The 26,723-nt window shown below is 38.1% G+C and overlaps 7 protein-coding genes across 9 annotated transcripts; 2 read left to right on the forward strand and 5 right to left on the reverse strand.

Moving 5' to 3' along the window:
• Window positions 1-572: 572 nt before the first annotated feature.
• LOC111442360 (UDP-glycosyltransferase 73C6-like) lies at window positions 573-2,205 on the reverse strand. Its single transcript, XM_023079740.1, has one exon. It carries the CDS (start codon window positions 2,139-2,141, stop codon window positions 684-686), a length of 1,458 nt encoding a protein of 485 aa, XP_022935508.1. The 5' UTR covers window positions 2,142-2,205; the 3' UTR covers window positions 573-683.
• A 1,699-nt stretch (window positions 2,206-3,904) lies between these two features.
• LOC111442361 (UDP-glycosyltransferase 73C6-like) lies at window positions 3,905-5,723 on the reverse strand. Its single transcript, XM_023079741.1, has one exon. It carries the CDS (start codon window positions 5,434-5,436, stop codon window positions 4,030-4,032), a length of 1,407 nt encoding a protein of 468 aa, XP_022935509.1. The 5' UTR covers window positions 5,437-5,723; the 3' UTR covers window positions 3,905-4,029.
• Window positions 5,724-6,276: 553 nt separating this feature from the next.
• Window positions 6,277-9,434, reverse strand: LOC111442362. Of its 2 annotated transcripts, none has more exons than XM_023079742.1 (6): window positions 9,065-9,434; window positions 7,866-8,034; window positions 7,642-7,771; window positions 7,446-7,500; window positions 6,954-7,057; window positions 6,277-6,855 (listed from the first exon to the last, which is right to left on the reverse strand). In XM_023079742.1, the coding sequence occupies exons 1-6, from the start codon at window positions 9,225-9,227 to the stop codon at window positions 6,745-6,747; spliced, it is 732 nt and encodes a 243-aa protein (XP_022935510.1). In that variant the 5' UTR covers window positions 9,228-9,434; the 3' UTR covers window positions 6,277-6,744. The 2 variants fall into 2 exon arrangements, with proteins under 2 accessions (XP_022935510.1, XP_022935512.1); XM_023079744.1 differs by having other exon boundaries at window positions 6,452-6,855; window positions 6,954-7,054; window positions 9,065-9,432.
• A 395-nt stretch (window positions 9,435-9,829) lies between these two features.
• Window positions 9,830-10,742, reverse strand: LOC111442363 (thaumatin-like protein 1b). The gene is made up of 2 exons (XM_023079745.1): window positions 10,653-10,742; window positions 9,830-10,574 (listed from the first exon to the last, which is right to left on the reverse strand). The coding sequence occupies exons 1-2, from the start codon at window positions 10,705-10,707 to the stop codon at window positions 9,901-9,903; spliced, it is 729 nt and encodes a 242-aa protein (XP_022935513.1). The 5' UTR covers window positions 10,708-10,742; the 3' UTR covers window positions 9,830-9,900.
• A 2,965-nt stretch (window positions 10,743-13,707) lies between these two features.
• Window positions 13,708-21,907, forward strand: LOC111441843 (phosphatidylinositol 4-phosphate 5-kinase 9-like). The gene is made up of 9 exons (XM_023078994.1): window positions 13,708-13,993; window positions 14,759-16,160; window positions 16,598-16,765; window positions 18,209-18,374; window positions 18,985-19,095; window positions 19,354-19,541; window positions 19,763-19,920; window positions 20,673-20,838; window positions 21,148-21,907. Exons 2-9 carry the CDS (start codon window positions 14,899-14,901, stop codon window positions 21,425-21,427), a joined length of 2,499 nt encoding a protein of 832 aa, XP_022934762.1. The 5' UTR covers window positions 13,708-13,993; window positions 14,759-14,898; the 3' UTR covers window positions 21,428-21,907.
• Window positions 21,908-22,058: 151 nt separating this feature from the next.
• LOC111441844 (formin-like protein 20) lies at window positions 22,059-23,974 on the reverse strand. 2 transcript variants are annotated; one of them, XM_023078996.1, is made up of 4 exons: window positions 23,732-23,974; window positions 23,509-23,615; window positions 22,952-23,028; window positions 22,059-22,614 (listed from the first exon to the last, which is right to left on the reverse strand). In XM_023078996.1, exons 1-4 carry the CDS (start codon window positions 23,749-23,751, stop codon window positions 22,252-22,254), a joined length of 567 nt encoding a protein of 188 aa, XP_022934764.1. In that variant the 5' UTR covers window positions 23,752-23,974; the 3' UTR covers window positions 22,059-22,251. The 2 variants fall into 2 exon arrangements, with proteins under 2 accessions (XP_022934764.1, XP_022934763.1); XM_023078995.1 differs by having other exon boundaries at window positions 23,509-23,974.
• Window positions 23,975-24,598: 624 nt separating this feature from the next.
• Window positions 24,599-26,570, forward strand: LOC111441441 (ras-related protein RABC2a-like). Its single transcript, XM_023078430.1, has 6 exons — window positions 24,599-24,921; window positions 25,116-25,184; window positions 25,468-25,533; window positions 25,648-25,769; window positions 25,946-26,074; window positions 26,165-26,570. The coding sequence occupies exons 1-6, from the start codon at window positions 24,783-24,785 to the stop codon at window positions 26,270-26,272; spliced, it is 633 nt and encodes a 210-aa protein (XP_022934198.1). The 5' UTR covers window positions 24,599-24,782; the 3' UTR covers window positions 26,273-26,570.
• The last annotated feature ends 153 nt before the right edge of the window (window positions 26,571-26,723 follow it).

A 26,723-nucleotide genomic window follows, 5' to 3' on the forward strand; every position in this document is an offset into this window, starting at 1 on the left:
AAAGATTTAGTTTAGGATCCTAATCTTTAGGGAGTTGTGATTAATTTGATATCTCTTTTTTAACCTTTGGTGTCGGAGTCTGTTTACCTTGAAAAGTAGCAGCATTTACAGGATAAGAGGAGTGATAGGTCGACAAACTGTGAAGCTGACTGACAACTCAAGCATGGCTACGATGGGCAAAGGAAATGTAAAGTTTGAAGTAAATGAGATTGTGTAAGTAATCATCGTATATTATGTACCAGACTTAAAGGACAATTTGTTGAGCATCATATAGCGGTAAGAAAAAGGTCTTGCAATTCTTATACAAAAAGGAGGACGTAAGATTAATCATCATGGCAGAAGGTTAATTGTAGAAGATTCAGTGACATCAAATAGAACGTTTACTCTATTTGTTCAATGTCTACCAGAGGAACAATCCTGCTTCTATATTATTACTGAAGATCCCGCAAGAACATGACATTGTCGATATAGACATCTAAGTTACGGAGGACTGAAGATACTTCAAGAGAAGGACATGGTGCAAGGATTATCGGTCCTTAAAGCTCCCTCAAAAGTATGTGAAGGTTGTTTGATAGGAAAACAACAAAGAGATCCATTTCATAAAGAAAGGAGGCGGATTATGAGATCTCAGATCGGTGGTAAAGAAAATGACATCAATAAGTAACGAAAAGGTTATTGTGACACTAATCAGATCTCATGCCTCCTCCATGAGCAACAATATCTTCAATCAGCAGCTTGATATCCCTGTGAGACGAACCCCCTTCTTCTACAGCTCTCTTCGCCATTACTGCAAGCTTCTTGGATCTCTGCCTCATCTCCTCTCTGTCCTCTCCATCAAACACCATTTCTATGGCTTCTCTCACTCTCTCTCTCTTCACAACCACCCCTATCTCCTCCTCCTCCCCCCAGTGCATAACTGTCTCCACCCCCATACCCACACCCACCTTCAGAACCTCTACGATTAGCTTGTAATTGAACACTTGATCCATAAACAGCGGCCATGTGATCATCGGCACGCCCGCCGAAATCCCTTCGGTGCTCGAATTCCAACCGCAGTGCGTCAAAAAGCACCCAATTGAAGGGTGGGAGAGTATGAGAACTTGAGGAGCCCATCCACGAATCACGAGGCTTCTCCCTTTGGTTTTCCCCTCCAAATCATACTCCTCCAGCCATTTCAGCAGCTCTTCGGTAAGGTTTGCTTTCCTTATGACCCAAATAAATGGCTTGTTCGACGCCTCCAATCCCAATCCCAGCTCTATGAGTTGGGCCGTCACCAAATTGCAGGTGCTTCCCAGAGAGACATAGACCACGGATGTTGGTTGCTGCCCGTCGAGCCATTTGATGCATTGGTGTGGGTCGATTGAGGCTTTGTTGCCTCTTTCTGCTTTGTCGAGGTTGTGGTCGTTGCAAAGGGAAACAGGGCCGACGCACCACACCTTCTCTGGCGATTCTCTTGTCTTTCTGAACTCGGCTACATACTTAGGCTCCATCTCCTGAAAAGAATTAAAGACAGCGCCGTATGATTGCGCATCGGCCAGCATCATTTCAACCCCAAACTTGGCCATGTCTACGTCGGTGGTTGTAGGTAACTCCGACTTGTGAAACTGGACAGGATCAGGCAAGGCTGAGAAAATTACGGAGTCAGAGTCAGAGCTTGCAAGAGCAGAGTCGGTCATTAAGCACTGCAAACAGAGGAGAAAGTAGGCACTCAAAGTATAGAAAACGAGTCTTGGGACATGAAACTTTTGAGAAAGTTGGATGGTCCAGGGAAGATTGGAATCGGAGATTATGGAAGTGGGACGAGGATTGAGTTGGAGGAACAATTTTTCGGAGGGGTCGTAAAGGAGACTGGCGGCTTTGAAGAAAGTGGACATGGAGGTAAGCGAAGGAAGCAAGTCGACATTGTCGCACCCTTCTGGGAGCCCACCTTCCTTCCATGGAAACTCCAGTTGGACGACACGGATCTGCAAGCCGGAATCGATGGCGCGAGAAAGAACAGAGTGGTTGCGGGCGGCGTTGTTGGGTGTGAGGACGATGGTGACAATGGCGCCACGGTGGGCGAGAAGCTTGGCGAGGTCAACCATGGGGATCATATGGCCTTGTGCCATGAATGGGAACAAAAGGAAGTGAGGGGTAGCCATGTGAACTGAATTGAAGGTTCTGCAGAGCGATGAGGCCAAATTATTGTGCTCTGATTTGGGTTTTGTAGTAACAAAGGGCATCATCCCCCACTTCGTGTTTATTGGGATTCGGTCCATTCTTGTCAATGCTTTGAAAGAGGTGCATATATATTGTTAGTTTGGTACAACCATGATTCCATGAAATCATATCAATATGATCTATTCTACATTCAACGTTATACACGAGGTATATAAACAAATATTATTTTCTTAGTTTTTTTTCCTTCTAGTCCTATGGATCGTGGAAGATGGTACCGATTTTTGAGGCCATCGAAAAACACGTGGAACGATGTTCTTAGAAGCTTCTCTCCTACATTTCACGGATTTTGAATAATTAAATGAATTCTAGAGAGAGTATAATATAATGTTATTTCAGCAAGAGCATGCTATTTGGATCTCTGTCTCAACTCTTCTCTTTCAGCCTCGCCCAGTTCTGTGGCGCCACCAAGAACAGAGTTTCACAAATTTTGGGGCTTCTACCTGAACAAATGGCATTCCCCAAACCTTAGATTTAGCTATGCTCATAGTATATATGAAAGTATAATATGAGAATGAGAAGTATGTTTGAGCATAGAATGAGTTGAGATGACACGTGTAGAATGTGATTAGGTATGTTTACTGTACGCGCTATCTTATGAAGTGAAATTCATGACTAGGTATCCATGTTTAGATCGCCATGTTATGTCTCTATGTCATATGTTTACTATGTATGTGGTTACACGGGGATGATTAGGGGTTCGCCAACTAACCTTTAGTCGTGAACCTGACTCGATTGTCAGGAGTTTGGATAACCATAAAACTAGCTTATGATATTTTATGATTTATGGTTGTACCATGTGGGGACTACTGTGAAGTTTGCCCGTTAGCTCCTGTAATGAGTCGGTCACGAGCGACAAAGGTTCATAGTTGTACCTTTAGAGTTGGTCATGATTATTGTTCATGCATGTGAGTTATGCGGTGGGGGACGGTAGGAGTTCGCCAACTAGCCCCTTATCGTAAACCTGATTCGATTGTCGGGGGTCCGGATAATCATAGAACTACCATATGATTTTATGATTTGCGCGCTGTGAGGACTATTAGGAAGTTTGCCAGTTAGCTTTCTTTTGGTGAACTTGCCACGAGCGACAGGGGTCCACGGTTGCACCTTAGAGTTGGTCGAGCCTTGACATGCATGAACTTTATGAGTTATACCGAGGTCGCACCTCGATGACTCTGAGATATGATGATCATGATGAGAGACTAGCGGAAATGGCTAACCAGGCACCAAGAGAGGAGTATAATGAGAGAACCTAAGGTGTAGCCTAGGAAGCGCCCATACGAGGGAACGAATCCTCAAAAGAGAATAAGATACTGAACGTATGAACAAGATTAATAAAGACTGAATAACGAAATATGAACTACTACCAAGTTACTTACGAAGTATATTTTATACACTCATTTCTGCTACTTCAACTTTTTTTTTCGGTGGAGTTTGACGTAGCGGTCGAGGCGGAGACGTATGCGTGGGCTGTTGGCTATAGAGAGTCTTAAAATTTTCATTACTAATTTAATCAAATTTCAAAAGGCATGAACAACGGTCTATAGCTCGAATTTCTAAAAAAAAAAAGCAGGTGGTTACAAGTAAGTTGATTCTATGAATATATAGATATGAAACTAAGGCATTTCAAACCCTTCAGCGCGTAAGGTTTGACTTGTATGGTCCGATATACAAACTAAATCTCAGGTCACAAAATGAAAAGCTTTATTTGATTACGCAAGAAATGGCCCATTCATGCCTCAACAATGACCACTGGTTTGCCAGGAAACCAAAATTCATAATCACAATTAGATCAATTAATCATCGACAGCTTCAAATCTCATGGTCTCCTCCATGAGCAACAGTATCTTCAATCAGCAGCTTGATGTCCCTGTGAGACGACCCCCCTTCTTCTACAGCTCTCTTCGCCATTACTGCAAGCTTCTTGGATCTCTGCCTCATCTCCTCTCTGTCCTCTCCATCAAACACCATTTCTATGGCTTCTCTCACTTTCTCTCTCTTCACAACCACCCCTATCTCCTCCTCCTCCCCCCAGTGCATAACTGTCTCCACCCCCATACCCACACCCACCTTCAGAACCTCTACGATTAGCTTATAATTGAACACTTGGTCCGCAAACAGCGGCCACGTGATCATCGGCACGCCCGCCGAAATCCCTTCGATGCTCGAATTCCAACCGCAGTGCGTCAGAAAGCACCCAATTGAAGGGTGGGAGAGTATGAGAACTTGAGGAGCCCATCCACGAATCACGAGGCTTCTCCCTTTGGTTTTCCCCTCCAAATCATACTCCTCCAGCCATTTCAGTAGCTCTTCGGTAAGGTTTGCCTTCCTTATGACCCAAATAAATGGCTTGTTCGACGCCTCCAATCCCAATCCCAGCTCTATGAGTTGGGCCGTCACCAAATTGCAGATGCTTCCCAGAGAGACATAGACCACGGATGTTGGTTGCTGCCCGTCGAGCCATTCGATGCATTGGTGTTGGTCGATTGAGGCTTTGTTGCCTCTTTCTGCTTTGTCGAGTTTGTCGTTGTTGCAAAGGGAAACAGGGCCGACGCACCACACCTTTTCTGGCGATTCTCTTGTCTTTCTACACTCGGCTACATACTTAGGCTCCATCTCCTCGAAAGAATTAAAAACAACGCCGTAAGATTGCGCATCGGCCAGCATCATTTCAACCCCAAACTTGGCCAGGTCTGCGTCGGTGGCTCTAGGTAACTCCGACTTGTGAAACTCGACAGGATCACGGTGGGTCATTAAGCCCTGCAAACAGTGGAGAAAGTAGGCACTATAACTATAGAAAACGAGTCTCGGGACATGAAATTTTTGAGCAAGTTGGAGGGTCCAGGGAAGATTCATATCGGAGATTATGGAAGCGGGACGGGGATGGAGTTGGAGGAACAATTTTTCGGAAGGGTCGTAAAGGAGACTGGCGGCTTTGAAGAAAGTGGACATGGAGGTAAGCGAAGGAAGCAAGTCGACATTGTCGCACCCTTCTGGGAGACCACCTTCCTTCCATGGAAACTCCAGCTGGACGACACGGATCTGCAAGCCGGAATCGATGGCGCGAGAAAGAACAGAGTGGTTGCGGGCGGCGTTGTTGGGTGTGAGGACGATGGTGACAATGGCGCCACGGTGGGCGAGAAGCTTGGCGAGGTCAACCATGGGGATCATATGGCCTTGTGCCATGAATGGGAACAAAAGGAAGTGAGGGGTAGCCATGTAAACTGAATTGAAGGTTCTGCAGAACGATGAGGCCAAATATGGTGCTCTGATTGGGATTCGGGTAAGCTCAATCACTATTGTTAAAAAGATGATCGGTCCGGTCAATTTTTGAAAGCTACATAATACAACGAGGTAAATAAACAATATTATTTTCTTTAAAAGAAACCTAACAAATAAAACAAAATTAACTTGATTTGCAAGAGTGCGATCAGTCCGATATATTTTATTTTTTCTTTTCCTTAATTTGAAGCCAACGAGAAACACGTGGAACAATCTTCTAGAAGCTTCTCTCCTACATTTCAACCTTCTGATTTTGTGGATTCTGAATAATACTCAAAATGACTCCATTCTCTCGTTGTTTAGGATTAATGGGCCAATTCTACCTGAGCCCAAATTCCAAATTAATGAAAATGTGACTGAATTCGTGCCAATCACTTCAAACGAGGAAAAGGATCCAATGACTTCGAAAGAATAGAACAAGGAGCCGTATGATGTGAAAATCTCATATACGGTTCTATCGAGTGGTTGTAAGGGTAACTTATCTGTCAACTTTTCCATTATCACCCCGAACAACCGAACTCTACACTACATAATGTTGCCAGAGTATGCATAACCTCAAGATTTGAAATCACTGCTTATATACCTAGTATTGGCCATAATTTATATATCTGCTTATATAGCTCTGAAACTAAGGCGTTTCAAACCCTTCAGCTCGTAAGGTTTGACTTGTATTGTATGAGATACAAACTAAATGTATAAAATAGTAATAGCTTTGTTTATCATACCCTACTCGTTTTCTAATCCTTCTAATTCATAAACCTCTGCTACAAACTCTCAGGTAACAAAATGATTATTTCCAAGTGGTGAACCAAACATACACAATAAGTGTGCAAAGATTTCTTTAAGGTACTCATAATTTATCAAACTGATAGGCAATTCCTGGATGTTGTCCCCATCTTCAAATGAGCCCACGGATGGAGAGAGATGTCCATCCACAGATTCTAGACCATCAAAATCTCAACTTCCGCACTCTGATTTACATTAAAGTTCAAGGAACATGCCATGCAGTATTGGGACGAGGGAATTAAAGGTGGACAAACTTCTTTAAGTTAATGAAGACGGATAATAATAATAAAAAAGGATTCTAATTAATGTCATCAAAACCTCAGCCTATTTACAAATGATGAAGCAATATATGCTGAGAACAAAATTAGGAACATTTTACTAATGCAAAATGAGTTGACAGATAAACTGAACACTGCAGATTGAAAACTTTACTAGGAAGCCGGATTGGATGATAATGGCTCAGGCAATTGGTGAAAAAGGAGAGCCAACTGGAGCCGCAAGCCCAAGGTACCGCATTATCCTCATTCGACGAAATTTTCTTGTTGCTTTAACAGAAATGGTCGTCTCTTCCTACAGAGCGAAGAATATTGTTTTATCATAACATAATATAGAACTGTTCTTTTCTGCGTTTTCCATGCCTTGTAATAAATTTTGAAACTCCAACTTACATCGAAGGGAACTTTTGGCTTTCTTTCCCTTTTTCCTCGTCCTCTGTCGACGTGTAGGTCATTGTCTTCAATTCTGCTCGAGTTTGATGAAGACCCTTTATCTGCTTAAAGAAGACAAAGAATTTCATCATATCTGATATCTCGTAAGAAAAACCCAAGGGAACAACATGTTGCAACAGAATGAATGCATGGAATCTAGGTGTAACGGCCCAAGCCCACCGCTAGTAGATATTGTCCTCTTTGAGCTTTCCCTGGACTTGGGCCGTTACGCTGGAAGACATTGATCTTTCAAACATGCATACTTAAAACATGCATACTTAATGGTCATTATGTATTGAAAAAATGGAAGATGCTGTACACGTTTCTCAGCTTAATGGTAAAAAGCAAAATCTTTTTCTATTTCACCAAGCATGGTATTTTTGGCAGGAATAGTATGGCCAAGATAACTTCAAAACAAAATGGCAGATATTGATATGCAAATCAAGCGCATACCACATGATTGATCTTGAAACTCTGCCGTTGTGTTTGAACTCCTCTCCTCAAAACTCTGAAGGAAGGTAAATGTCATGCACAGAGGTTTAAGCATAGATATTAGAAGGAAGAGTAGAAAGGCTGGATACTTCTAAATGAAAATCATAATACAGGCAATTTTTTTGAATTTAATGATAAAGAATAGCACATTACTTACTTCAGTAGACCACAACTGTACATTCTCTGGAGTTTCAGAAAGACTGTTGCTTTCTGAATCTGGTAATTTTTTACGAACAGGGTATGATATCTTAGAAGTACATTTTCTCTTGCTTAAAGCCTTGCATGAACTGAAAAAGGATAATCAAAATACTCACTAATATGAATAAAGAAAAGAAATTTGATAGCTTATTTTTTAACAACAGTTTAACATAACAAGCAGACCTTTCACTGAGGCGGCATTCAACTGATTGGATATCATCAGGACTTGAGCATTGGCTAAGTTCATCATCTTCCCCAGAGGAGTTGCTGCATTTGACCAAAGAGCTCGAAGAGAGTTCTTCATTTGTATTATCTGAGTGATTCAAGGAGAATTGTGGCAAGGCAGCTGTGCCTAACATGTCCAAAAGACTTCAGGTTCAGTTTCAATCATATAACATATAATCCAAATATAACATCGAGACTTTTCCCTTTGCAAAATACTATAGAAAACAGAAACAAGTGCACTTCAAAAGGAAAAGGTCCACAAAAGGAAATGAAAAACAAAACTTGTGGAACTGCTAATCGCTATACAGGATATCTCGAGCCAGATATTTCTGATGTAACAAATATCCATATAAGAACAAGAAGTAGTTAATAATAGCCTAATTCTTATATTGGATGATACATATAGATGCATCTGGCTCTTGTATCATTAAAATTTCCATCATAGGAACAAACATTAAATCACACTTATATCATCCATTGACACATTCCTCTCACTAGGGGCCACGAATTTCATCTAAAAGCCAACTACACTACGAATACCCAACTAAGAGAGACCACCTCAAAGAGGGCAACACATCACATACTCATGGTCAAGGGAAATTTCTGGCTGGGGTAGGGTTCATCTGACACTAAATCATTAAGGACAGTGCTGAGTGCAAACAAATAAAATTCAGAACACTAATTTGACCATTTATATTGTTTCAGATTCGAACTCCCCAAGATACACAACATGGAACACGATAACCACAAAGAACTCCTGCCCTCCATTTTCAACTGTTGCCAGAATAATGGATGTAAATTATTGTCCGTGTGTGAATGAAAAGAACTAGTTAACAGGTAACGGAGAGTATTATAACTGAAAATAGGGCCAATTTCGTGAATCAGTCTAAACACAATTTTTCTCTCCAAGAACTAGATGCCAATACAGGATCGTAGAAATAATGTCTAGCAATATCCGGAAATCAAAGATAATAATGTGATGAAAATCAAGAAGACAAAAACAAGAAAATATCAAACATTGTGCTAGAGAGATCCGAGGCGATACAATGACAGTGAGAGTCATAAAATCCAGTACACAAACAAATTCCAAAATTAATCAAAAAGCTAGGTTAGTTCAGACAGTTCCCGAAACAAAAAGGTACAAAATTAAAAGATACCTCGGTGAGCGATTGAAGAAGAATAGCAAAAGAGAGAGGAGAAATCAGTGCGGCGTTTAGGCGGTGAGCTTCGGCGCTGTTGAGAGTACTTGGGTATATTATCAATCAGTGGCGGTTGTCTTTTGCCCTTCTTCCTCTGAGACGTCTCCCTCTTCTTCGCCATTGTCAAGAATTCGAGATACGCTTTGAGAATTGAATTATTGATGTGAAGAAGAAGCCCTAGATGAAGAAGAAGAAGAAGAAGCGGATTGTTTGGAAGTGGATCGGAACGAGCGAATAGAATGGGGCAGCGACGAATTACCAATTCGCATAAGAATGGGCCATTTTTAATTATTCCCAAACTCTCTGAAATCACTCCAACACGGTGGGCAGTCCAAATTTAACGAAAATAACTGATTTTTTTTCCCATCACTCCACGGAATAATATTTATACTCAATTTCAATCCTACGTGAATTTCATAATTGCACCTTTTTCTAATTCTATAAATACATATAAATAAATAATTAATAATCTTATGTAACTTTATGGAAATTACTACATAATTTTAGCTTAAATATGGTCCGAGCTACTGAAAAATAATTCAATAATTATTTATTTATTTATTAAAAATTTTAATTCAAGCTTTTTTTAATAAAACAATTTTTTTTATTATATATTTCCAATTCAAGCAATATTGAGAGAGAAGAATAAATTGGAAGTTGGATTTTATTTTCTTTCTTTATTAATATTTAATGCAGAAATATGGACTTGACATAAGATAAGACTTTGTCAAGTTTGTTCATATAACACTGTACGGTGTTATATCTTTATTCTTAATTATTTGTAGTTATTGTTCTCAACCGCAGAATGTGATGACATAATTTGGCCTGTTGTTGCAAGTGAAAGTGCTGTTCTTATCATCATATGCGTAGCTATAAGCATCCGGGCATTGGTTCTCGAAAATCATTGAGTAGTTTGTTGGCCTGCACTTGTTAGGGTCATTGAACGCTCCGGTGCAGCAATACTGAGGCTGGTTGAATGCAAAGCAAGCACTCTTGCAACCAATCACTTCGTTGCCCGATCTCACTTGCAATTCCCCTGGACATACCCTATTCACGTCATTACGGCAGTTGGAGGATCTGCATGGCCCTGTCCCGCCTTGGGCCACGATGGTGGTTGGAATGTTGAAGCCATCGACGAGGCTGACATCATAGAAATCTTGCCCGCCGTTCGGGGCGACCGTGAATTCAGCTAACGTCGCTGGTGGGACTCCTCCTGCGCCATTGCATGAGAGCCCACGACCGCAATCTCCTGTCAAGCAAGTGAAACGTCCACCGTTGTTGGAGCATCGGGTTCTTGCCCATACTCGACCGGTCCATGGCGCTGGGACGTTAAACGACCTTGACGCTCCGGGAGCTAATTCGAATCCAGTTGTTGATAGTTGAGGTTGTCCTGGACCGCTTGTTAATGTTGCTGGCCATATGGTTCTCGGACAATTGTTCCTCACCGTTATCGTAGCAGCTTCCGCCCCTGAAATAATATAATGACGTGATCAAACGAACTAAACATTATTATTACTAACATCTCGAGAAAGAAACAATATCGTACCAAAACGGAGGACGAAGAACAAGAACGTTGCAACAAGGACTGCTTGGCTCGCCATTTCCGACACCTTCAATTTGTAAACTGACGAGTAATATGAATGAAAGGAGAGATCCACCATACGCTATTTATAGCCAAAGGTATGAAGCTCAGCCAGATTGGAGGTGAGATTGCCGTGAAGGAAACTAATCTCACAGACCACTAAGGAATTGACACGTAATATTTGCGAATTAAGAAATTTAATTTATACGAAAACAAAGACTAATCAAACCCTCCATAAATTCAAGAGATTGTATAAAAATTTCTAATAATAAAAAAAATTGTATTAATATCCATAGCTTCTACATTGACTTTTAAACGTTACATAAAATAACAAAAATTTAATCAATGTTTCTTAGTAGTATTAGTTTAGTACTTAGGGGGCTAATAATTTCATTATGTTTTTAATCGTTTTAAAAATATATTAATAAATAATATAACATTTATAATTGTTGAATTCAAAGAAAAAAAATAAATGACGTGGAATTAAATAAATAAAGAAAAATGATAAACATATAAGATATGGAAATAACAAGGTATTCTAGAAGAAGATGAAGGGTATATGTGGAATTTTGTAATTTAGGCCGCATATCTCGTTTATGGATTGAATGAAATTGGAAGAGTCTTGTAATGAATAATTGAAGGGTAGGAAAATAGGCGTCCATTATTTGACCAAAATGCCCGTTCAAGGTATTTGGTCTTAAGAAAATAATATTAATATATATTTCGTATTTATCAGTTTAAATGAAGTTTGATTAGTCAAATTAAATTATGCAGTACCATGGGTTCTTCAAAGACCTATGATAACAATTAATGGACGCCTTCCCATACTTATTTTTATTTAAATATCCAAATTTTATGAAATTTTATTAATGACTAAAATAAATAAATAAGTGGTCTTATGCTTTAAATGTTGAAAGAAATTTTTTTTTGTAGAAAAGTCTAATTATATTGGTAAAATATAGATATTCTTTTTATAGACGGTCCGTCACATTCAAATCATGAAAATTTCATAATCTTATTTAAGAAAAGTGAGATACAGCTAAAGTTTGGTAAAAATGGTCTTATTTGGTGATTTACGATTAGAAAATTAGATAAAATAAAATATTTCTTAAAAAAAAAACAAGATTTTATTTATTATACTTCATGTATTAAAAAAAAAAAAATTATGTTGGTCGTTACCACTAATCTAACTGGAATTTCATTGGAATTTGGCAAAACCACTATTTTGGTTTTTTTTTTTTTTTTTCAATTTTTTTTTTCAAACTAGAGAGTAAAAATAATATTTTAATAGCGTGAATTTGATATTTAAATATTCAAATTAATCGTTATTATTTTGCTTTTATTGTCGGAGTGGTCAGGGACCAAATAAAGACTTATACATGGTTGCTTATAAACATATTAGATATTTCTACGTGATTAATTGAAACAAATTAATAGCGAGTTGCTATTCAACCTAACTCATTGATAACCATACTACATCGTTACATAAGTTTAGAATCATTTGAATATTCAAACTAACTAGTCGCCTTTTTAGAATTTAACGTAGTTAGTATATTAAGTATAACTCGATTATAATTTATATATATTTTTTATTCGAGATCAAATGTTCGAATCTTCTTCATTATTCTTTGTTGTATTAAAAAATGTTGGTCATCCTTCCTTTAATTTAATTTTTTTTTAATAGTGTGTTAGATATTGTAATTTTATGAAATATACAGGAGTTGTAACAGTCCAAACCTACCACTAATAGATAATGTCTTTTTCGTGCTTCCTTTTAAAATATGTCTAGGGAGAGGTTTCTACACCCTTATAAAAAAATATTTGGTTCTCATCTTCAACGGAGGTAGGATCTTACAATTCATCCCCTTTGAGGTCCAACGTCCTCGCTGACACTCATTCTTCTTTTCAATCAATATGAGATCTTACAATCCACCTACCTTTAGGGTCCACATCCTCGCTGGCGCTGGTTACAAGACAAACTTTTATTATTTTTCCATTTTTTCGATTTTATGTTTGAGGTCATGTTTAATAATTATATAATTTGTATTATTTATTTTAAAAATTAAATTTATGAATATTATTGGGACGGTAAAAAAGGTGTTATTGGGCCGTTGGAACTGCCACGGGCTTTTGGGTTCTTTCCGCACCCCATCACTGTTTCTTCACGCACCCACTCAATACACACAAAAACCCACACACTTGATGCAGCCCAATTAATTCTTACCAATAAACATCACCTTTGGTTAAATAATTTTAAATTAAATTAATTAAATTAATGAAATCTTATGTTAATTTAATTGTATTATCATACGATAAATTTTAAATTATAATGTCTCCCATCTAACTTCAAATAAATTATTTGTAAATTTAATTGACTAATTAGAAATTTTAGAAAATTTAAATAATAAGCATAGAGACATACAACACGTGATGTATTTAGATATGACAAAAAAAAGAGCACGAGCTTATCAACTTATTATCATCCATTTATTATTATTTTTCTTTTCTTCAAATAATTAATATTACTTAAATGGAGAAACTGACAGAATGGGAAAAGGTTCTAATAAAGCATAAAGCAGAAAGGAAAATTACCATTATGGGATACCATTTTATACATTTTAATTTAATCCCTATAAAATTATTTTTAAGCTTTTTAAATACAATTTGGTCACATAGTTATTGTAACCATATTAAATATATGATACAATTTGTGAATAAATAATTTTAATTTAATCCGAATTAATATCAATTTAAAAGATCTGATCCAATTATAGATATCTAATTAAAAAAATTTAAATTATAGAAAATATGTTAATTAAGATCATACTATTTAAAAATATTAATTATATTAAATATCTAAAAGATAAGAAATTAAAAGTTTAAAAACATTTATGAAATTGACTAAATCGGTAAATTAACAATTAAAAAAGAAAAAAAAAAGAAAAAAGGCTAAAATCTCTTGAGATTAGGAATTTTTTGTTTTCGGAAAAGGTTAAAAAAAGGGGGCAAAAATGTGTGAAGATTCGGCGGAGAGATGCGAACGAAATTGGGAGGAAATTGGGTTTGAAATAATTGTTTTTTTTTAATGGAGGCAATGTCTGGCTAAAGATTAAGATAGAGTGCTGGGTCAGTTCAAAAGTGATCAGCTCGCAGAATTTTGATCCATAATCGTCACTCTCCAACTGAAAAAGATCGATCTGAAAGCGAGTCTGAGGAGTTCTGAAGGTGTTTTTCCACTTCCAACCGCACCTACCTTACTCCTCTTCTCAGATCCTCCCACTCTGTTTTGATTCTCTTCTCCGGAGGTATAATCTCTCTCTCTCTCTCTCTCTGTTCATTTATTCTTGCTTTGATTCTGAGTATGACTGTATATTTGTTTGGATGCACATGAAATCCTTACACTCCACTTGCTTTGTTTCTTTTTATGTATTTTTCTGTTTTTTCTGCTACTGTCTATGCATGATGTTTGGAAACTCGATCATGTAATGGTGAACTCAAGAGTTCGATTCATTTCCTTCCGATGTTGGTTTTCTGAGGATCAGCATTGAATTTAGATGTTGTCTTGTGCTCATTAGTTTCCAACACCTGCTTGGTCACTCCAGAAACTGATTCTAACATTACGGCATTGGTCTTCCTTTGCCGCTTGATTTTGTTTCCTCTCGCGTCTGGCTTACTTCCACGACTTATCTCCGTGGTTTGATTTTGCCTATCTGGTTTTATCAGCTCTACAGAAAGAGAACAAGCTTGATTGTGATTGTGTGTGTTGCTTTTTATGAAATATCAGCTTTGAAGATGGTGCCAGATCCAACTTTTTTTAGTAGGTTATGGAGTGTTCAATCCTACCATCATACACCAATTGCCTTCCTTACCAACTATGAATACTACCGTTCTCAAATCAGTCGTGAAAACTAGCGAATAAATAAAATTGCTCTCGTATGCTCTGTTTCTGTTCGTATTTTGATTTTATCCACAGGGAATAATAACTGATTTCATCATGCCCCCTAAACTCGTATTATTCTCTCGGTAGACTTTGTTTTGTATTCATGCTAACAAGTTTCTTGTTTCTGCAGATCAAAGGACGAAAGTTGGAGCCAACAATTTTCTTCCTGCAATAAACATTCTTTGTACGATATCCTGTCTGTCTTATAGCGGATGGGGTGCGTTGGAAATTAATATTTTATTAAGAAATTGACTCCTTTGGGCATTGTGCATGTCTGGCCCTGAGGCCATCGTTGAAAACGTGGAAGGGACACTTTCTTCTGCCGGAAGAACGAAATCACTCGATGCCATTTCAAGCAAATGCGTCACATCTGCGTTAACAAATGGTGAAACTGTTCTTAGCTCTGAGTCTGCTTGCTTCAGAGTTGCGGAGCTATTGCTTGTCAATGATGAGTTGTATTCTGGGTCTCTTCTTGATAACATCCCTGAGGGCGCGGGGAAATATGTCTGGTCAGATGGATGCATATATGAGGGTGAGTGGAGAAGAGGGAGGAGGCATGGGACTGGAAAACTTCGATTTCCTTCTGGAGCAGTTTACGAGGGTGAATTTTCTGGTGGTTTTATTTATGGTACAGGAACATACAAAGGTCCTGATAATTTGATTTATAAGGGACGATGGAAATTGAATTTGAAACATGGTTTAGGTTATCAAGTCTATCCAAATGGGGATACTTTTGAAGGATCTTGGATGCAGGGAACACCTGAAGGGCCCGGTAAGTATACATGGGCTAATGGAAATGTTTATTTGGGGAATATGAAAGCAGGGACGATGTCAGGGAAAGGAACCCTTACTTGGATAAATGGTGACTCATTTGAAGGAAACTGGTTGGGTGGCATGATGCATGGGTTCGGGGTATACATGTGGAGTGATGGAAGCTGCTATGTGGGGACGTGGACTAGGGGCCTGAAGGATGGAAAAGGGTCATTCTATCCAAAAGGAAGCCGCCTTCCAGCAGTTCAAGAAGTTTACTTGAAGGCTTTGCGAAAAAGAGGGTTGTTACCCGATTTAAAGAAGCAGAATCATGCACATATTCATCATGCTACTTCAGGGGATATGGGAAATTTCAAGGTTGGTGAGAACCAGCAATCCTCTGGAGTTTCATCTGATAAGATCTCAAAGGGCAGTCTGTTAAATCTGGAACATTATCGCACTAAAAATGTTTCCCTTGAAAGGCGCTGGAGTCTTGAGGTAGCAATTGAAAAAGTAATTGGACACGACCCTTCATCAGGATTATCAGAATATCAATTGGGTGGAAATGAAATAGATACAAAAATACCAATTTTGGAACGCGAGTATATGCAAGGTGTACTTATCAGTGAACTCGTTATAAATAATAGTTTTTCCTCCCCATCATCAAAAAAAGCAAAACGAAGACAGAGAAAGCTGGTCAAAGAGGTTAAGAAACCAGGTGAGATGATCATAAAAGGTCATAGGAGTTACGACTTGATGCTCAGTTTACAACTTGGAATCAGGTATGCTCATTTAACTACATTTAAACAAAACTCCCGAATTGTGTTTCTTTTAGAATATCACAGACTTATTTCTTTACCCACGATTTGTTGCTTGTGCCTGGATTTTGATAATTAGATCAATTACCGTCTTTCGTTGGCATGGAAGTTGTAAATTCATGAATATCATTTAACAACCTCTGTCCTAGAAATAATATTACCAGCGAAAATAGATTATTGAAGAAAATGACTAAATGAGAACGGGCATAAATCATAAATCGGTCACTTAGAGGACAGAGGGAATGATGCTTTCTTGTGTATTTTTTGATCTTGAACTCAAAATCTTGATTTACTTGCCAGTTACTACTGGTTATTTGCGACCGTAAAGATGAATTTATATGGTTTTATACCGTCAACAACTTTGAGAAGTTAGTATTGAACATACATTAGAATGTGATCAGATACACTGTGGGAAAAATTACACCCATACAAAGGCGGGAAGTCAGGAGTTCAGACTTTGGTCCTCGAGCAAGCTTTTGGATGAACTTCCCTAAAGAAGGTTCCCAGTTGACTCCACCTCATCATTCAGAAGATTTTAAGTGGAAAGATTATTGTCCGATGGTCTTCAGGTTAGATGCTGGGCTTTAACATTTAGGGTTGTTATGTACGCAGATCATTCATTTATATATGCATGCAGAGCCACAGGATGCAAAGTATTTTAGATACCTTCAATCGCCGATTCCTTCATATGCTGGGATGCTTTTTTTTTTCCCTTAAACTTTATACATGTGAAGTCTATCCGTATGCCGATATAGTTGTGTATGGTATATTGTCTTTCAGGGGCTTTTGTTCACTTTCCAGGGGCTTTTGTTCACTTTCCAGGGATGTAGACATTTATATGGTGATGCTTACCCTTATGATCGCTATGATTCAAGTGATTTAAATGTGCTACTTGTTTACCAATTTTCATGATGAAATATTTGGTCAGAAATGGAGCTGCTTAGATGATAGCCAAACAAATTATGGCTGGATGTCTTTGTCGGTCCTCATTCTTTTGTCTTGTTGTTTCTGATGCACAGCTTTATAAATACTACTTGAGAGAATTTTATAACGGTTTTCTTGTGGTCTATATGGAATGAAAGGTTTCAAGATCTTGAAGGATTAGAAGAAATCATTTAATAGCTTTTATGAATCACCATCCCTTTTGGCTTTTGGTGTAAAAACGCCCAACTTTGTGAAGATTTTAATATGAATTCAATTTCTTCCGATTGGAGATGTTTTTGGTAACCTGCCTTGGTGCAGGTCTGGGCTCTCCTCTCCTTGAAATGATTTCTTTTATATATATAAAAGAATTTTGCTTCCTTTTACAATTGACCTGGCAATGTGCTTCTACAAGCTCGATTATGTGGCAATCTGGGCATCTCTACCATGTACCTTGAGCATGGTTGAATCCTTCTGCTCGTGTTGTTTTCCTTACCAACACTATGTCAGCATCAATGAGAAGGAGAATATTCTTTTATCCTTATATTTTCCTAATCCAGGACAAATTGCAAATACATGATACAAAAGTTAAGGCAAAGGTCAACTGTCTATTAGTTACCGTCCTATCATTATACATGTGAAAATATTCATTCGTGATAGTTTTTCTAGAATATCTAGTTTTCCATGTTGCTTAATCTCTTTTCTTGTAATTATGAAATGGAGGATTAAATATGTTTAGTTATGAAACTGTATGCCGATGATTTATGAAATGCTCTTCTTTTTAGTCATTTCTGTCAAGTTTCAACATTATTTTTCTTAAATGTCTCTTAATGTAATTGTCTTGGAAAATTGGGTTTTTTCCACCCCAGGTGTCTTCTTTATGTAGAAAATCAAAGTTCTGTTAAGTTTCAAGATGGGAGAATGTACTCGATTAATCTCATAGTTTTGTTATGCATTCTAACTTGCATTTACTAGGGTTGCAAGTAAGAAGAAATGTAGTTCTCAAAAAAGAAGAGATGTGCACAAAGATGATGGAATTTATGCTTTCTCTGCATCCTCTTGATTCATATCTTTATAAAAATTCGTTATAGGAATCTGAGGGAGATGTTTAAGATTGATGCTGCTGACTACATGATGTCCATTTGTGGCAATGATGCTCTTAGAGAGCTATCTTCACCTGGGAAGAGTGGCAGTGTCTTCTTTCTGTCCCAAGATGATCATTTCATGATTAAAACACTCCGAAAATCTGAAGTTAAGGTGTGTTCATCTCTACTTGCAAGTTGCAATGAGCGTCCAAATTGTTGCACACCCCTACATGCAATGATTGTTTCATAGAAATTGTAAATTTTCCGGAGTAACTTCTGCATAGCACATAGATATTTTTCTTCTTGGAAATTATGCAACGGCTTAGAAAATGTAGCACCGTATTTTGATTGCATGATTCTCCAAGTAAAAACTAAATTCTGAGAGTTCAGATTGAATTATGATTTAGAAGTATTTATTGGGTTTAGAAAATGTAGCACCGTATTTTGATAACATAGGTGTTTCATTTTTCTGTTGGATGATACTGAGTTATTTTTTTTATGCATGTGTGTACATTTCATTTGATTGAAATGCATTTGTAAGATGCATACCAAGGACTAACATATCTGTACCGAGTAAAGTAGACTACTTGAGATTTGAGTTCGAAGAAGTACCGCAACTTTTTATCTCATGCTTTAAGAAAAAAGACAACCCATCATGCCGAATAACCCTCATAGTTCTCGAGTTGCCTTAACAAGTCCGCCGGATTAAACTGTCACTCATGAATTTTCCGTGTGTTTTATTCATTTATATGCAAATAACATCTACAAATGTTTTGCTGTAGGTTCTTCTGCGGATGCTTCCAGATTATCATCATCATGTGAGGTCATATGAGAATACACTGGTCACAAAATTTTTTGGCCTTCATAGAATCAAACCATCCAGCGGTCATAAGGTATTAAACTCCAAAACTTGGAGCTTTTGTCCTAGCCTGTGGCATTCTCCGGTTCTTCCACATATGAGGCGTTCTAGATGTACACAGACCCTAGCACATTGTTAAAAAATTAGAATTTAGGTTATCATATGTTATTTCTGACCTCATTGTGACCGCATGATTTTAAATGTTTCTTCAAACTTGCTTTGAAATTCAAGTTGTTAAATAATAACTTCAGACAACTAATATTTTATCAGCTAACATTTTGTTTTTGTGCAGTTTCGCTTTGTAGTAATGGGAAATATGTTCTGCACAGAGTTGAGAATTCATCGGAGATTTGATTTGAAGGGTTCGTCCCTTGGACGATCAGCAGACAAGGTTGAAATAGATGAAAACACCATACTCAAGGATTTAGATTTGAACTACTCGTTTTATTTGGAACCTACTTGGCGAGAGGCTTTATTAAAGTAAGTCGTACTTAAATTATTCTCTATTTCTGGGAAGGCTATACGTTAGTATGTCATAGAATTGATTTTTAATTCCAAGCATGCTATACGTTTGAGATAGAGCAGTACTTGATTGAAGGAACTCTAGCTCACCAAACAACTATTGCTGAACAAGCATTTTTCAACATTGAAAGGCGCGTGTGTGTGTGTCATTCTTAAATCACATGTTCTCTTCAATACAGGCAGATCGAGATTGACAGTAAATTCCTAGAAGTGCAGAATATCATGGACTATAGCCTTTTGTTGGGTGTACATTATCGTGCCCCACAGCGGCTACAATCCCACATATCTTACAATCGAAGCATGAGGGCTGATGGGTTGGAAATTCTTGCGGAGGATGGTGAGTATCAAATGAGAACATTTTTTTATCTTTTGTATTTCCGGTCAATATCTATAATCGCTCCGGCTTCAAATTTTTAAAATAGGATATAATACATACAGAATAGGCTAAATAACTTATACGGTAAAAATTACATGGATTGGAGAAATCACAAAATGAAGATCCCTTAATTTAAAGTGCTGCGAGCTTTTGATATTCTGAGATCCAAAATCAGGTATTTATTGGTTATGAATATGAAGCTGTACATTTTAGAATTTTATTATTCTGTTTGACAGTATAATGCTAGGCAAGCAAGGTTGGTGGACCTAGATAATATTCAAAGTTCGGCAGTACTTTTCATTTTCATATGAAATTATGAATATTAGAGTAATTTTCATTTGACAGTTCTTATGGACCTCTGGAAAATTATCTCCATTAGTTTTCCATATCCAACATAACGTTTACCAGTCTTATCTCCAGACGTTGGCTATTGATATGCTATGAGTATGACTTGATTTGAAACATTAGTTTGATATTGACGGATGCCAATTACCTTAGCTTGCTGATTGTCCAGCCTAAGATCCTATTCTGTTTTGCCATTGAGACTGAGCTTACAATTGGGAGAATTTTCGGATCTCGGTTTTTGTGGCCATCTAAATTTCATCTGTTATGCATTGGATTGAGTATAATTTTGTGTTTAGCCAGTCGCCCAGTTGATTTTCTGATTTGATTTGATGTACTTGACACAACTAGCTGCTAATATTAAATGGCAGATCCTTTCGAGGAAGACATATCGACCTACCCACAAGGCCTTGTCTTAGTACCTCGCACAGATGATAACAGTGTTGTTGTTGGCTCCCACATCAGAGGCAGCCGTTTGCGAGCATCATCTGCAGCTGGGGATGAGGAAGTGGATCTTCTGTTGCCTGGTACTGCAAGGTACTACTTTTCATCCCCACAAAATTCTCATTCTTCCAACTACTTATGTAATCATGAATACATAGTAAGAGCAAGATAGCTGACCTAATCAAGAATCAACCTGTCTGATCATTATTATAGCTTTAAGATTGAGACATATCTTCAAGCACGTCTCAGTGTTTGTTTGTCAACCACAGTAAAATCATGTTTAAAAAGTAGGTTATGGTTTATTAATCTTTACTCGCTACTCTTCTTGCAATTACTGGTATTTAACAATATCCATCAGAAAGAATTGCAATTGAGAAAATCGTTTCACACTCCGTCATGCAGGCTCCAAATCCAACTTGGAGTGAACATGCCAGCAAGAGCAGAGCAAATTCCAGGAGAAGAAGAAAATCAGATGTTTCACGAGGCTTATGATGTGGTTCTATATCTGGGTATCATCGACATTCTACAAGAGTACAATATGAGCAAGAAGATCGAACATGCATATAAATCTATTCAATTTGATTCATTGTCCATCTCTTCTGTGGATCCTACATTCTATTCCCAACGTTTTCTTGAGTTCATATTTCAGAAAGCATTCCCTCAAAATGCTCTCGCAAGCTGAGGAATGTTGCTCCACATGCATATCCTTACAATTCAATTTCTTCTCCAGAAGTTTTCCTGCTGCAGGCGATGCATATTACAACGATTGAAGATCGGAGAGCCTTCATTTTGGAATTTGTGGAGGGTTGTGGGTGACAAATGGCGGCGATGAGACCCAGGTTGTGCAAGTGCTTTAAAATTCTCAGCCGTTCGCTTGTAGATTATTTTTATACTCTTTTCCACGTCCTAACATAATCTTCTGCAGTTCCTCTCGTAGAGTCTTAATTTATACTTCCATTCATATTGAGCTTACGACATTTCTCTCTCCCCTTACTCTTCTATTGAAAAGGAAATAAGGGAAATCGCCCATGAAGATTCTATATTCAGTTGCTAAGGGGCTGCATCTTTTTTTTTATTTTCCCCTATGATACTTGTAAGTTAGTTGCAGAAACAAGTTCATCATAGCTCTACATTGTTGATCTCAAATTTTGGTCATTTCTTTCATAAATGTGTTTTTTTCTTTTCAAATTAAGCGTTTTGAGTATTGTTGTGAATTGTTCGTGCTAGAATCAGCGATTATGAGAAATATTAAAAATTATGGTTCTTTTTTTTAATTTTTGACAATAGTATGGTTCAAGCATCTTAGCTGTTATAGATACAACAATTTTCTTTCATTTTGCCTGAATAGATACAACAATAAAAAAATATGTTTAGTTTCTAAATGCCGAAATATGATCATACAATGGAAAGGTGCAAGAAAATTCACTAATGAGGCCAACAATTAAAGTCTACTGCACGTTCAGTACCAAATTTATCCTCAAGCCGCCCTAACTGATGCTATGTGGCCTATCCCATATTGGGTGGCGGTGGTGGCGGCTGCCGGACACCCTGGCCTGGGAAGCCCTGTGGAGGCGGCGGCATGGGTGGTCCATTCACCAGAGAACCAGGAGTGAAATTTGCCATTGTGTTATTACCAACTGGAGGCGGTGGGGGTATCGGCGGAGCTCCACCAGGAGGCATTGGCCTGGGAGGACCATTGGCCATTACAGATGGGGGAGGTGGCAAGGATCCAGGCATCGGAGGAGGAACTCTAGGTGGTACACCTTGCTGGGGTGGAGGTGGCGGTGGCGGTGGAGCTTGTGGTGGTGGCGGCACTGTTCCGTTGGCTGCAGGCACAGGTTGTGGCTTGGATTTGAAATACAACTGCAACTGCAAATTTTCATGTTGAATATAAAAAGTTAAAAGTTTGCTTGAAAGTTGGAAGCCATTTACTTTGTTGTTAACAAGATTAAACTAAAAAGATTAAAAACAAAAAGTACTCAATTCATAGAAAAGTTAAAGATCAGCTGTAAATCCAAAGATATAATCCCTTGAATGCAATTATCTCATATGACTATAATACCTTGAACAAATGCAATTATTTCATATGGTTCAGCTGCAAACAGAAGATATTGGTACTTTTTATCAAAAGGTTGCACCCGCTAATATCCAAGAAATCTCATCTTCAACAGATACCAAAGAGGTCGTATAAACTACAAAGCCATACCTGAAAAAGCCAAGATCTCTGTTTTGTCTCAGAATCAAATTGCTTTGTTACTCGATAACCAGGCCGACCAATTTTAACTGAAACAAATGGCAGAAAAGGAGCTAATTAACACAATCTCTGTTTTGTAGTATAAAAACAAACAATAAGGAACACATCCACCGAATTACTAACAACACTTCAAATTTTGAGGCTACTCGGAAAGACTGACCCTTTCCAATTACCAATTCTTACTTAACCTGGAGTCAATTGATGCACGTTAATGTTACGTAGTTAGAGTCCTAGCAAACTATTTGTGAGATCTCACATCAGTTGTGAAGGAGAATGAAACATTCTTTATAAGTAGTGGAGAATGTAACCTCTTCTTAGTAGAGGCGTTTTAAAAATCTTGAAGGAAAGCTCAAAGAGAACAATATCCGGTAGTAGTGGGGTTAGGCCGTTACACTATCAGGCTTAGATTATCAATGAACAAATGCAATAAATGGCCAAATGAAGAGTATAATCAATCCAATTGCAAAGAAGCAGCAAGATAATAACAATAAAAAATGAATAAAGCTTGCCTGTTTTGCGAATAGAGACCTTCCGCTTGTGGGGTTGAGGTTGAGCAGAAGCCTCCTTGGCTTCATGGGCAGCTCTCTTAGCCAAAATTAGTCTGATGCCGCTTCCCCTGCGTATGCGCCAAGTAATTACCCTCATTATTGTGCAGAGTCAAGCAAATCCTACACTCATAACTACCGAAAAACCCAAAAAAACAATATAACTCAACAAGAGAAAATAAGGGACCTTCCAAGACGATTGCGCATAAAGTAGGGATCCTAGGCGAGATCGATGGTCTCGAGAGCAAGCTGTCGAAGACGCACTCGACGATCGATAGCTTCATTCTGAGCAAAGGCCGCTCCTCCACTCCCCGGCTTCGACCCCCACTCTCTGTCCATCGCCGTCGAACTTCAGCGTTGCTTCTTCACCGGATCCGAATTTCCGACTGACAAAAGCTACTCCATCGTCGTCCCGGCGACATAAAAGGACCTAAAAGGCCCAAAATGAGAGAACCAATATGGGCTAAGGCCCATAATCATAATTATTGGGCCAAATTATAAATGGCCCATGGAGTTTAGAGCTAAAAAGTACACGATAATTTCGAAATATAACGGTCTCTCTAATTAAAAAATAAAAACCGAGTGAAAATGACGGAAAAGGTGAAGACCATCCATCCATGCATCCATCCATGCATCCATCCATCCATGCATCCATCCATCCATCCATCCATCCATCCATCCATCCATCATGATCTTTCTTGATGATGATTGAGATTCCCACTACGCCTAAAAAAAAGATTAAATAGAATATATCGACAATTATTGCATATAAACAGTTACTCCAAGGACAGAAAAATGTTAGCTTTATTTCAAAATTTGAATTTTTTTTTTTTTGTTTTTTTTGCAAGGAATATCTGATCATAAAAATCCCAGTTTGAATTTAAAAAAAATATATATAAATAAATAAATAGAAGGGCCGATTTGAAGTTTATTCCAAGAAAAAACTTGGTTTACAAGAAACAAGTTTGCTGAAACAGCGAGCCAAAGCAGTAGAGTTGGGACAAAAACATGGAATTCCCATAAAAGAAAGGGTATAATAGAGACAATAACATTACATTTCATCTAAGAAAAGAAAAAGGGGAAGGGCAAAGAACAAATACGTTGTCGTCTCACCTGGTGCTCACTTAGCCGTTTTCTTGGAACTTCTTCCTTCTTCCCTGTTTTCTTACATAAACAAACATGGCACCCAATAGAATTTTGTAATCCCATTTTTCTGTTCTTTCATTTGGATCATCAAAATGGGATCCTCTTCCGGCCAGAGCAGCAATTACGATCTGTCGTTTAAGGTTTTGTTGATCGGCGATTCGGGTGTCGGCAAAAGTAGTCTTCTTCTCAGCTTCATCTCTACTAATCTTGAAAATCTTGCCCCTACTATTGGTATGTTTTGTTTTGCCACAACAACCAAACCCCACTTTTTCTTTTACATACAAGAAGCGCATGAAGGAAAAAGATGAACAGGACATGCCCTTCTCATCTTCTTCTTCTTCTTCTTCTTCTTCCTCTTTGTGGTGCTTTGGTTTCTGCGTTTGGATCTGTTTTGTTCTTTTTTTTAACAGTTTGTTTGTTTTTAGGTGTGGATTTTAAGATCAAGCTGCTTAAGGTGGGTGGGAAGAGATTGAAGCTGACAATCTGGGACACTGGTAATGATTAAGCTTTAAAGGGTTCTTTTATCTGCCATTTTTGGTTCAAATTCTGGAGATTTTCACTTCGTTTTGTATCTGAACTTGTAAGAACTTAATTTGGACCTATACTCCAAATTTTATCTCTGCTCGAACAGTCTCTCTTTTGTTGTTCCTGTCTAAATGATTTGGGAAGAAGAAAGTTTGCCAAAGTCATTGGAATCTCAATTGTTTCACTGTTTCCAATAGCTTTTCACTTCAGATGGATTGATTTTGAACTTGTTTAAGCCTTGGTTTCTTGCAGCTGGACAAGAGAGATTCAGAACATTAACCAGCTCCTACTATAGAGGTGCCCAAGGGATCATTCTTGGTAAGGCCAATGCTGAAGGATGTTTCACTGACATTTTGTGTTGTCTTCTGAGCTAATGTTTCTCTGGGTTATGTGGTGTTCATTTATCCTGAAATGTTCATTATCTTGTTGTAGTCTATGATGTCACACGGAGAGAAACGTTCGAGAACTTATCCGACGTATGGGCTAAAGAAGTGGAACTCTACTCGACGAATAAGGACTGTGTCAAGATGCTTATTGGTAATAAGGTTGACAGAGTAAGTTTGCTTCTTTCTCTGGTGTTCTAGAGAACACTTCTAAGTTGAACACCTGCATTTTTGAACGATAATCGACAAACGCTCTTTACGAATAGCGATAATCGTTTAGGGAATGTTTCTAAGCTCTATGGTATTCAGCTTGAAAAATGATAGAAGTTCATGTGTGATGAACATAGGAATCTGAAAGGGCTGTGAGCAGAGAGGAGGGGGCTGCTCTAGCAAAAGAGCTTGGATCCCATTTCCTTGAATGCAGCGCTAAAACCAGAGAGAATGTGGAGAAATGCTTTGAAGAGTTGGCATTGAAGGTAGATATCTATCAAACCAATTTCGAGTACTAACCTCGAGAAATCAATCGCCTCGATCGATGTATGAACCTTTGTTTTTTGGTGGTACAGATCATGGAGGCTCCTAGTCTAATTGAACAGGGTTCCACTGTTGTCAAAAGAAACATTCTGAAGCAGCAGGAATTCCAGGCTGCATCAACAACAGGTTGCTGCCTCTGAAAACTCGAGCACCAAACATATAGAATGATTCTCCTTTATCCACAGTTTCTGTACATGTCTCCTACTGCTTCTCCTTGTCATTGAGTTGTTTGTTTGCTTGAATGACTGTAATTGGGAGTTGAAAAAGAAAGCCAAATACATCAAACCATCCACTTATGTAATTTTTCTTCTTCTTCCAGTTTCTCTTCCCATTCTTTGGATTGTTTGGCATGGTATTGTACCTATCTATACTAACAAATTCGGCTTGTATCATATGTTCAAACACATTATTCACTCGATGTATCACAATTCTACATCTAAATAACTAAATATTTACATCGAGTTTATGAGATCTCTATATTGGTTGGAGAGTGAAATGAAACATTAAAGGTGTAGAAACCTCTCTCTAGCATACACGTTTTAAAACCGTGAGGCTAACGTTGATATGTAATCGGTCAAAATGGACATCTAC

Source organism: Cucurbita moschata, unplaced genomic scaffold, assembly GCF_002738365.1.
Source record: "Cucurbita moschata cultivar Rifu unplaced genomic scaffold, Cmos_1.0 Cmo_Scf00004, whole genome shotgun sequence".
Classification (NCBI taxonomy): domain Eukaryota; kingdom Viridiplantae; phylum Streptophyta; class Magnoliopsida; order Cucurbitales; family Cucurbitaceae; genus Cucurbita; species Cucurbita moschata.

Bases quoted from the DNA above. Each gene is read 5' to 3' on its own strand.
- LOC111442361 (XM_023079741.1), bottom strand. From the start codon at position 5,436: ATGGCTACCCCTCACTTCCTTTTGTTCCCATTCATGGCACAAGGCCAT.
- LOC111442363 (XM_023079745.1), bottom strand. From the start codon at position 10,707: ATGGCGAGCCAAGCAGTCCTTGTTGCAACGTTCTTGTTCTTCGTCCTC. The intron at 10,575-10,652 runs GTACGATATTGT...ATATTATTTCAG, and splicing joins GTTCTTCGTCCTCCGTTTTG to GGGCGGAAGCTGCTACGATA.
- LOC111442360 (XM_023079740.1), bottom strand. From the start codon at position 2,141: ATGGCTACCCCTCACTTCCTTTTGTTCCCATTCATGGCACAAGGCCAT.
- LOC111442362 (XM_023079742.1), bottom strand. From the start codon at position 9,227: ATGGCGAAGAAGAGGGAGACGTCTCAGAGGAAGAAGGGCAAAAGACAA. The intron at 7,501-7,641 runs GTAAGTAATGTG...ACCTTCCTTCAG, and splicing joins TACAGTTGTGGTCTACTGAA to AGTTTTGAGGAGAGGAGTTC. The intron at 6,856-6,953 runs GTAAGTTGGAGT...TTCGCTCTGTAG, and splicing joins AGCCAAAAGTTCCCTTCGAT to GAAGAGACGACCATTTCTGT.
- LOC111441441 (XM_023078430.1), top strand. From the start codon at position 24,783: ATGGGATCCTCTTCCGGCCAGAGCAGCAATTACGATCTGTCGTTTAAG. The intron at 25,534-25,647 runs GTAAGGCCAATG...ATCTTGTTGTAG, and splicing joins TGCCCAAGGGATCATTCTTG to TCTATGATGTCACACGGAGA. The intron at 25,770-25,945 runs GTAAGTTTGCTT...TGATGAACATAG, and splicing joins TTGGTAATAAGGTTGACAGA to GAATCTGAAAGGGCTGTGAG.
- LOC111441844 (XM_023078995.1), bottom strand. From the start codon at position 23,644: ATGAGGGTAATTACTTGGCGCATACGCAGGGGAAGCGGCATCAGACTA. The intron at 23,029-23,508 runs GCAAGCTTTATT...CATTTGTTTCAG, and splicing joins GGTCTCTATTCGCAAAACAG to TTAAAATTGGTCGGCCTGGT. The intron at 22,615-22,951 runs GTATGGCTTTGT...GAAAATTTGCAG, and splicing joins AGAGATCTTGGCTTTTTCAG to TTGCAGTTGTATTTCAAATC.
- LOC111441843 (XM_023078994.1), top strand. From the start codon at position 14,899: ATGTCTGGCCCTGAGGCCATCGTTGAAAACGTGGAAGGGACACTTTCT. The intron at 18,375-18,984 runs GTGTGTTCATCT...GTTTTGCTGTAG, and splicing joins TCCGAAAATCTGAAGTTAAG to GTTCTTCTGCGGATGCTTCC. The intron at 19,921-20,672 runs GTGAGTATCAAA...ATTAAATGGCAG, and splicing joins GGAAATTCTTGCGGAGGATG to ATCCTTTCGAGGAAGACATA.